This window comes from Tetrahymena thermophila, assembly GCF_000189635.1.
Source record: "Tetrahymena thermophila SB210 genomic scaffold scf_8254815, whole genome shotgun sequence".
Classification (NCBI taxonomy): Eukaryota; Ciliophora; class Oligohymenophorea; order Hymenostomatida; family Tetrahymenidae; genus Tetrahymena; species Tetrahymena thermophila.
The window spans coordinates 451,224-461,575 of record NW_002476571.1 but is presented as its reverse complement, the minus strand read 5'-3'; the positions used below and the strand labels follow the sequence as shown (position 1 = coordinate 461,575).

General features: G+C 19.8%; 3 protein-coding genes across 3 annotated transcripts; 1 reads left to right on the top strand and 2 right to left on the bottom strand. All coding sequences in view use genetic code 6, as the record gives it.

The window, feature by feature from the left end:
• Positions 1-3,478: 3,478 nt before the first annotated feature.
• TTHERM_000201758 (transmembrane protein, putative) lies at positions 3,479-3,801 on the bottom strand (the record flags this gene model as incomplete). The annotated part of the gene is made up of 2 exons (XM_012795361.1): positions 3,479-3,526; positions 3,589-3,801. 2 exons carry the CDS (start codon positions 3,799-3,801, stop codon positions 3,479-3,481), a joined length of 261 nt encoding a protein of 86 aa, XP_012650815.1.
• A 634-nt stretch (positions 3,802-4,435) lies between these two features.
• On the top strand, positions 4,436-4,840 carry TTHERM_00201750 (transmembrane protein, putative; the record flags this gene model as incomplete). The annotated part of the gene is made up of 1 exon (XM_001007059.3): positions 4,436-4,840. The coding sequence occupies one exon, from the start codon at positions 4,436-4,438 to the stop codon at positions 4,838-4,840; it is 405 nt and encodes a 134-aa protein (XP_001007059.1).
• Positions 4,841-8,187: 3,347 nt separating this feature from the next.
• On the bottom strand, positions 8,188-9,136 carry TTHERM_00201740 (hypothetical protein; the record flags this gene model as incomplete). The annotated part of the gene is made up of 2 exons (XM_001007058.2): positions 8,188-8,972; positions 9,022-9,136. 2 exons carry the CDS (start codon positions 9,134-9,136, stop codon positions 8,188-8,190), a joined length of 900 nt encoding a protein of 299 aa, XP_001007058.2.
• Positions 9,137-10,352: the final 1,216 nt, after the last annotated feature.

The window sequence follows — 10,352 nt, the reverse complement described above, 5'->3', positions numbered from 1 at the left end:
TCAAGATAGAAATATCCTGATAAGCATATGTATTAATAATCTTTTACTTTACTATAATTAAGCAATCGAAGGAAGTATTATTCACAAATATATTATTCAATTTATGAATATTCTTTTTAGTTTCTAAAGTACTAACTAATATTAGTTCATAGAAAACTTTTAAATTATAAAATCATATATAAAATTTAAGCTTGTAACAAAAATATTTTTTTAAAAGTATTTTGATTTTGTGAAAGTATGGTTAGACTAATTTAGGCAGAAAAAGCGTTTTTAATTAAAAAAGTAATTGCAACCAAAGAAGCAAAGAAGGTATTAATCAAATCTAATCATAAAAAAATTCTTCTATTATTATAAATCTGAAAGTTAAAATGATTTAATGAAGATTGAATGCCTTATCAAATAAGATTAAAATCATTTCCTTATTCAGAATGTAGAAAATATGTTTTTATGTTAGAATGCTATAAAAAAAATAAAATTTCCTTTAAAATGAGAAAAACTAATATAATATCTAGCTAAATTAATTTTTATATGTAGTCTGGATAGATTTTAAATAGTAAATTAAAAGTTTTATAAGAGCTTAAAAATGAAATACTTGTTGAAAAGATTAATCTCAAAAACAAATTTGCCTTGCATAGTTTTTTCAAAAAATATTTATAAAAATAATTGAGAGCAATTAATTAGACTGTTATTATTCCATTATTCAGGCCTATCTTATTTGGCAATATTTTTTATTAAATTGAAATTTTTCAACAAAAAAGTGTTTTCACAATAGAGTATTAAATTTAAAATTTTAGAGTTATTAAAGTATTTATTTATTAAATTGACATGATTTGAATAGAAATTTGATTGAGTAGTGTGCGCATTTAAAATAATAATTATAACATAATTAATTCATATTTTATTTATTTAAATCTTGTTTCTATTATAAAGGTATTACAAAATAAATTTAATATGATAAGAAACTTCCTGTCATATTGTTAACCTATTTTTATATTATAGGCGCTATAATTTTCAGTGTAATTTATTGTGCAAAAGAATTAATTTTTTTATCTGTATCTTTCAAGTAATAATTAAAAAGAAGATTTATGAAGAAAAGGAAATATCAAATAAACATTAGAGAGAAAAAATTGAATAAATTGTAACCACTATCAAAAAATCACAATTTATATTTTAATAAAAAGTATACTTCAACCAAAATTTAGAAAGATTAATTTCAGGATAAAAATTTAATTTCTAAAATTTAAATTTTTTACAAAATATATAAAACTTGATTTCTTTTTTTTGAAATCGTTTATAAAATCCAGTTATTATTTTAGTAAACTGAAAACAAATTTGAATAAATAGGACTCTTTTATTAATCTATTTTGACTCAAACGTTGAATAAAAAAACATTTCTGAAAAACCTAATTTTAAAATGTAATTAATTAAAATAGACTTAAATGGGATTATTTTATAAAGTGTCGTCTATGTTTTTATAATTTCTTATTATAGTTTTCATACATTTATATTTCGGAGAATATGTTAATTTATATGATTTGATTTAACTAAAGCTAATAAGGATGGATATAAAAATACTCTAATAAATCAAAACTATTAACTTTTTATAATATTTTTTTGTTTTGTTTTTACTTCAAAGTAATTTATAGCAACGTTATTTAGAAGAATTCCCCGGATTAAATATAAAGAGAAAGAAAAAATTTCCTTTAGAAAAGCTGAAAAAGCGTCAATTTATTTCAAAAAATCGATATAATTTAAACAAAAATTGTTACTTGCATATTATGACCAATTTATGTATGGGTAGATTACAATATTATTGATAGATTAAGTTGCTTTCGATTAAATGTATTTATCGTTCAAATGTTGTTTTTTCTTTTAACAAAAAAAAAAATTATAAATAAATTCTATTATTATTTTATTAACTTGTTTAATAAATATTATTTTAATAAACTTTTTCAAGTAGGAGGAATTTAGCGATAAACTGCTTTTCAATTAAAATTTTATCAAAAATAAAATGATTATGATCACTTTAAATTGAATTATTTATTTGAATGTATATTCATAAATAAAAATATGAAACAAAAAAATCATTCTGAATCAATAAACTAAAACTGTAGTAATGATTGTAATTAATTAATAAATAATATTAGTATTAAAAAGTGTGATTGAAAAGATGAAGAATTTAAATAAATTCATGGTTCTTTTTTAATAAAATTTGATTATAAAATTTACCTGTTTTCATGATAGATTGAATGAATGCATGAAAAATTAAACATGAAAATAAATATATGAATTCATAAATTTAGTTTTTGATATTTATAATATAAAATATGATAGAAATTCAATTTTTAAAATATAATATTATGTTAAATGTCCTTTATTAATTTTTATAAATTTATTCTATTATTAGAATTAGCATTTTAGCTATAATTTTATTCCTAATATTTATAATAATCTTTGAAAAATAAGTATTATCAATATTCAAAGATAGTTTGTTGAATATTTATTTACATTATATTTTTTTTATATTTAATAAGTAGAAGTGATAAATAAACTAGCATTTTTATCATAATTTATATTCATTATATTTATCATTTTTATTTTATGTATTCTAAAAATAATTTTATATAACTTGCTTGCTTACAAAAGCAGAAAGAAAGTTTTCTCCTTAGAATAAAAGTTAGTCTTAGCTTTATTTTAGTTGAAAAACTGTAATTAAATTTACTCTATCTATTGATTTTAAAAATATTAGTCCTATTTCTTTCATCAAAAAAAGATAAAATGACATAACTACGTCAATTATAAATAAATGATAAATTAACGAGAGGTACGTATAGTGATATCCTCAATTTTTAATCATTTCACTAAAAAAAAGCAAGTAAGATTAAAATAGCAAATGAAAAACATTGAATTTTTAATTTTCCCCAAATCTAAACATAATTAAAAACTACAAAATTTTGTTAAAATTGAATACAATATTTTAAATATTTTTATTAGATTTTTAAATTGTTTGGATTATCTTCTTTCTTTCTTTCTTACTTTCTATTTATAAATAAAATATTTTATGAATTTTTAAGGTAAAATTCTTTCTTTTTTATAGTTTTATCATACTAATTTGATGAAATTTGGATGATATCCTATAGAGAAAAATATCTAAACCATGGAAAAATTGCTATAAAATGATAATTTAAAATCCCATCTTAAGATATGAATTGCTTTTTACAATTAGTTGCTTAAAAAATTTTTTATTTTGAACAAATAAAAGTTAATATCTTCCTCCTTTCTGCTGTTATAATTTGTAACTTTAAGATATCGATGGGTAAATAAATAAATATTTTTGATTGGAAAATATAATATTTAAGACTAATTAAATCAACTCTAAACAATTACCTGACTTTGATTGAGATCTAACCTTTTTTTAATTAAACATTTTTTAAATTTTACATTTTTTCTTTAACAATCAATTTTTTCTATTTGTCTCTCATTCATTCATCCACAGATTTCTTAACAGAAGTTATTTTTAGTATTCCTTGTTAATATATTTTCAAAAACTAATTGAGACAAAGTATTTCTGTAAAATTTTTAACTAACATGAACTAGTTCAAAGTGTGATTATAACTCTTATTTTTCTTTTATATTGATTAGTTTTGTATTTGAAAGCAGTGATTATATGGAAAAGAAAGAAATTACTATCATTTATAACTACAAAATTTAAAAAAGAAATAAGCGACGATTAATAGTTTCATTTTTTACTTTATAAAGAGATTTGTTCCCCCCCCCCCCCCCCTCCCCCCCCTTCTTCATTACAATCTATCTGATTATAATAATCTTTATGCTTATTTCTAACTTGTTTTTCTTTTAAAATAACCTCGAAACAAGAATTCAAAATATAGCCATTCTATTTATTTTTATTGAATATCTATAAAAAGCAGATACTGTGAAAATCAATCAAATAAAAAAGTGGTGCTAAAGCAAATATTTATTAAAAAACTTTTATAGACAAATTTGTTAAAAATAAAATACAGATGCAAGATAGATGCAGGAAAAGCTTATGTTAAAACTAAAATATTTTTTATAAGGCTTTTTATTTCCTAAATTTTGTTTTATTTTTCAATTCAGTTTGCTTTAGAAGGTTGCAGCTTATTTATTAATTATGTCTAGAAAAATTTAAGAAACTTTAGAAATAAATAAATAAATAAGGTTATCAACTATTCTTTTATTTTAAAATAATCTAAGTAAGGAATTCATTCAGAGCCTTCTATTTAATTAGAATATTAATAGATCTTCAAATTTATTTCAAAAGCTGTTGGTTGGACTCTAATCCGGGGTTAAGGACTAATCCGTTTTAAATCTTTAGATGATTTCAAAAAATTTAAAATAAATTAATTAATAATAAAAAATTACATATCAAATAAATTAAATCAAAAAATAATTAAAAATGAAAGCCGTCATCTTATTAGCAATTATTGCTTTGACTACTGTTCATGCTGCTACTAGTGTTATTACTGCTCCCTCTTGGGCCAGCTCATCTGCTACTACAACTTTCAATACTTGTGTTGGTGCTTTGACGGTACCCACTTGTAGTACTGGTACTGCCACTTGTCCTACTGCTTGGTCTACTTATACCAGTTGCCTTGCTTGCACATCAAACAATTCTAGTTACAGTGCCTATTTAACTTGTGTTACAGGTTGTGCTACAGCTTTTACTGGTGATGGCTCTGTTACCGGTGATAGCAGTGCTGCCCCTTTTGCTAATGGAATAACTGCTTGCGTTAAAGCTCTTAATGGTTCTCTTTTGGCCTTATCAGCTTTCTTCTTGGCTGTTTTCGCTTTACTCTTCTGATTTTTAAATTTAATACAACTCAATAAAATAAATTATTTTGTAAATATTCGAATGTATATCAATCACGTTTGACTATGTATTTACATTTAATTTATTATCATCCAATATTTTTCTTCAATCAAAATATTATCTATCTATCTTACTTACTTACTTATATTTTTAGACTTTATTCATTTAGAAAGTATTAAAAAAATAAAATGATCAAATTTTTTTCAAAGTTGATAATAATAAATAGTTAATCTAAATAAATAAATGTGTTAGATAAATCTTAATTTTCATTTGCACTTTTCTTTTATTCAAAAAAAGTACCAATTAAAGTGATAATTAATTTAAGTTTTTAGTACTTTTTCCATAAACTGAAAAGTGAATAAATAAATATATTTTTCATATAAATCAAGATTTACTAAATATTTATTTAAATAAAGATAATTAATTGTTTTTATCGAAAAATAAATTGATTATAAAACGATAGAATTCACTTAAAAATTTCAATAGAGAAAAATTTTTCTTGGAAATATTTTTAAAAACTACTGCCTAAATTTCTGAAATTAGAGAGAATATTTTAAAAATGCATGCCAATTGTATTTTTTTTTGAAATATAAAAATAAAAATATATCATTGAAGATTTTTTATAATTTAAAATAATCATTTTTTCTTTAAAAAAACCAGAAATAAATCTTACAAATAATAATTATAAATTTATCTATGACTGTGTATAATTTCATATTAATCTATTTATTTAAAATAAAGCTTTTTTAAATTATCAATAGAAATCTAATAAGTAGCTTTACAAACATTTTATATGTATTTTATTTAAATGCTTTTCAGTTTCTTATGATGTATCTGCAAATCTTATACTTTTAAATAAAGTATTTATTTTTATGAGCTAAAATAATAACTTTATAAAAATAATTAATTAATCAATAAATAATTAAAAGAACTAAAAGAAAAAACAAGAGATTTTAAAATTATATACTGTTAGAAATAATAAGTAATTTATAAATTAAACTAATAGATTTAGTAATCTTATAAATTTTACAATTTTTCAAAATTTAAATAAATCAATAGAAATAAAATCAATATCTTAATTTAAAAAATTATATAAAATATTTAATCAAAAATAAATCAAGAATGGTTTATGATATTAATTTTTGTCGTTTGATGAAACATAATTTTGAGGATAAATAAGAAATGATTCAAACTTTTGAAAATATTTTTCATTTTTCCAATTTTATATTTTATTATAAATTAACTCAATTTTTGTTGGAGGGAGTGGAGTTACTTGTAAAATGAAGTTATTTTACAAAGTCTTATTAATTTAATATAATATAATAAATATTAATTTAACAAAAAATAAATAAAATAATATATTTTATATAGCTTTTAGCTTAATAGAATTATATAAAGAAATGATATATTTGTTATCCAATTTATTTTATTATGAATTATACAAATTTAAAATAGATATTGAAGGTAAAGAAAAATAAAAGAAATAATCATTATTAGATAATAATATTATCAACTTTTATTTAGAGTAAATCATAAATTCTTGTAAAGCAAAGTACATCAATCAACACGTTGGTAGGTTAACATTTTTTCTATAACTTTGATAAAAATTTACAAGTTGACATAAAGATAAAAATAGAGAAAACAATAAATAGAATTGATAATATTTACTAGATTATTTAATAATAAATGAGTCAAGATAAAGAATATAATGAAATTATTAATTTAAAAAAGTAAAAATGTATTCAGTTTAAAATTATAAAAATAAAAAAGTTATTTATTTGTCTTGTTTATAGAGGAAATATTCTAAATGAATTTAAATTTTATATTAAATATTTAAACGGATTAATTTAAAAGATATTTAAGTAAGTTATATTTTAGATAAATTATAATAAGAGTTCAATAATAGATAATAATAAAAAAAAAATTAATCATAGTGATCATTAATAAAAACAAATCTTAAATTTAAATACTCTAAATCCTTATTAATTAAGGGCATAATCTTTGAAGTCTATTCTGAGACCCATAATTAAGTAAATACTTTTAAATTTACTTTTTGAAAAAATTTACTTTAATATGAGACATAATTTTCTTACTCTACTAAGTTTTTTTTCAAAATATAAATTTATAAAATTATTATAAAACTATTAAATTTCATTAAAATTATTGACAAATCCAAGTGTACAAAAAACTAATCAATTTATTTCTCATTCACTTTTTCTATTCTATCATAACCAATAAAATATCCTCATATACTTAAAAATAATTTATTTAATTACTAATCTCTTTTGTTCATAACATTTAATTCATATTAATTAATTTTAAGAAGAAAATTCACAAAAAACTAAAGATCTTATCACATATTTTTATTTGAAACAAAATCAAATTTTTTATTTTAATTTTAAAATGGATGAAAAAATCGATAGAATCAGGGAAATTACATAATTAAATCATTATAAAATACAATATAAGATATAGCAGGATATTATGTTTTTGAGTTTTTTTTGAGCCATTCATAGTTTTCTATTAAGTTGATAAAGATAGTAATAAAAAATAGAATTGAAACATTAATTTATTTCTCTATTTATTTAGCTAAAATCGTTAAATAATTTAAAAGAATTTCTAAAATTAGCTCAAAGAAAAATTTTATGAAATTAGTTTTAAAGAAAATATGAATTTATTTTTTGTATTATTTTATATTATTTAATTTGTATTATATTTTATTGTACTCGTAAATCAAAATTTACTCATTTAAAATGATATATGATGGTAGAACTAGCAATTAGATTAGTAATTTAAAGTTTTTTTAAACTAAATTTTAAAGGGAAAATAAAAATTTTAGGAGGAGAATGTTTTGATTATTTAATAATATTCTATTTTAGAAATTAATTTTATTTTTGTTGATTAAATTTTAATTTGACATCAAGTTATTGAATGAGTTAATCCATTGCAAACTATTATGTTTTCTAAATATTCAAAAGCCATTCTAAAATTCATTGCTATAAAATAACAAATTTTCTTTTTTCATCATTAAAGGATTTAAAAATATGCTTAAATAATTCGATTTTAAATAACATTAAATTATAATATTTAATAATAATTCTAAAAATATGCTTAAAATTTGTTTGTTCTATTAAATAAAAAAATATTTTTTTAGTAAAAAATAACATAAAAAGTTTATTTATTTTATTGAAAAAAATTGGATTTAGTAAACAAAAAAAACATATTTTACTAAATATTATAACTATTTTTGAAAAATATTTTAATTTAATAAGAATATAAAATAAAATAAATAAACATTTTATCCCTTAAAATAAAGTAATGATTTAGCTATTATTATTTCATTATTAGCTTGAAAGTTATTATAGAGCTTCTTTCATTTCATTAATATTTTTTTAAAGACCTCTATCGATTGCTTCTTCTAAAATATCTTGATCTGTCTTCGAGAAAAGTGTTTCTTATTATTACTCATAGTATGTCATAGTGTGTTGAACAATCCAGAGACTAAACCATTGTCTTTCTTTTCTCTCTTTTTTCACAAAATATTCCCTAGTATATTTAGAATTCTCTTTAATTTCGCTTTTAAGCTTTTCGATTTCATTTTGGAGCTTTTCCAAATGAGGTTTAATCTCTAAGAATTTTAAGCTCATAAGGATTTTATGCAATTCCTATTTACTTTTAGCAAATTCTTCATCAGTAACGGGAATTCCATATTGTTCTTTGTTTTTTATTATTTTCTTGTAAGGGCACCTGTAATCAATAACTTCTCCTTTTATCTAATATTTATCTGCAATTTCTTTCAGGTATTTAATTTTTTCTTCAAGTTCGTCTTAGTCAAGTTTGTTCCATTTTGTTGCTATAATTACCGAGGATTTAAATATTTCTTTTCCTAGTGCAGCTTACATATAGATGAGACTTCTCTCTATTTAAGTTACTGGAGAAGCATCTAATCCCTAAACGAAGTACAATGTGTGAATATCACTACAAATCTTAGAAATTTGTCTCAAGAAATGCTCATAAATTTGAGTTACAATGTCACTATCAGTCAGCTTTAAAGAAGAATCACCTAATCCTATAGTATTTAAGATTATTCCTTAATTGAGTCCAATTAGCTCAGTACATCTATCTATAATTTATAAACTCAAATTAATATGTGCTAATTTTATTTCCATCACCTATTTTTATTCTGTGAGAGTTAAGAAGATTTTAATCTAAACTCCAAATAAAAGTATCCTTCCCTTACTAAGAGTTCCCTATAGCAATACTTAGATTTTCTATATGAGTCATCATTGAAATTATTCTCTCTGTGTTTTTGTATATCCATTTCTTTGTCGTGTGGTAATCTTTTGGAAAAAGAATTAAACTATTTTAGAGGATCCATAATTTTATTTATTTAATTATTTTTTTATTAAAATTTTATTATTCTCTTTGAAATTTCTCTCTACATTTCTATTCTTCTTCCCAATAAATATGTTTAGGAAGAAACAATGTAAAAAAGTTATATAAAAATCAAATATTTCCCAAAATTCAAAATTATTGGTTAATAAAAAAATGAAGCAATAAGACCACAATAATTTCTGTTTTATGCAATTATTAAGTTTATAAATAAATATTTTATATAAAATGTTTTAAAAATGGCACAATAGAAACAATCAATTAAAATGTAATTTTTAAATTTAATTAAAGGGATAGTTAATAATTTTTGGAAAAATTCACCTTAATTAGAGATATTATTTATTTTCTTTTATTTCAAAACAAAAATTTGTAAAATTATTATTAAATTTCATTAAAATGATTGATAAACATAAAATTATTCATTTATTTTTATATGATATTTAGATTATCTGTTTGATAAATTTTAAATGTTTAATTTACTATTTTTGATTTGATTTAAAAACTAATTTTGCTTTAACGTACACACTGAGGAAATAATATTTTATGTATTTTATTAAAAGCTAAATAACGAACTAATAAAACATAAAAATTTATATTTTGATAGATTTTAATCTAGAAAACTAGGATAAACTTTATATCTTATTTTTAAATAATTAAATCAAAATTTATTTTTAGGTGCACTAGTATTTTGTATTATAATTAACTTCATAAAAAAAATTATCTAATTATGAGACAATTAAAAAAGTTTACTTACCGTAAAACCCCCATATTAAGGGAAACGAACGTGTTGCGAGGTAAGAGGTAAGAGTCTTAAAAAAAATCAATATTAAAATAAATGAGAATCCTATTATTTTATTAATATTTTTTTATCTTAAGGTAACCATAAATATTATTTTAAAGGCATTTAGTAAATTGAATTTGAAAATTTTTCAATGAAAAGATGGATGAATATAATTGATATATTCTTTGTGTATCGCTTTAATTTTTGAAACTTCGTATGATTAATATATTTAATATTATTAAAATTAATTCAGTTTTTTTAAATTTTAAAATAAAAAGAAAATAATTTGCTTCAAAACTACTATTAAAGATTGAAACTTTTCAAATATTA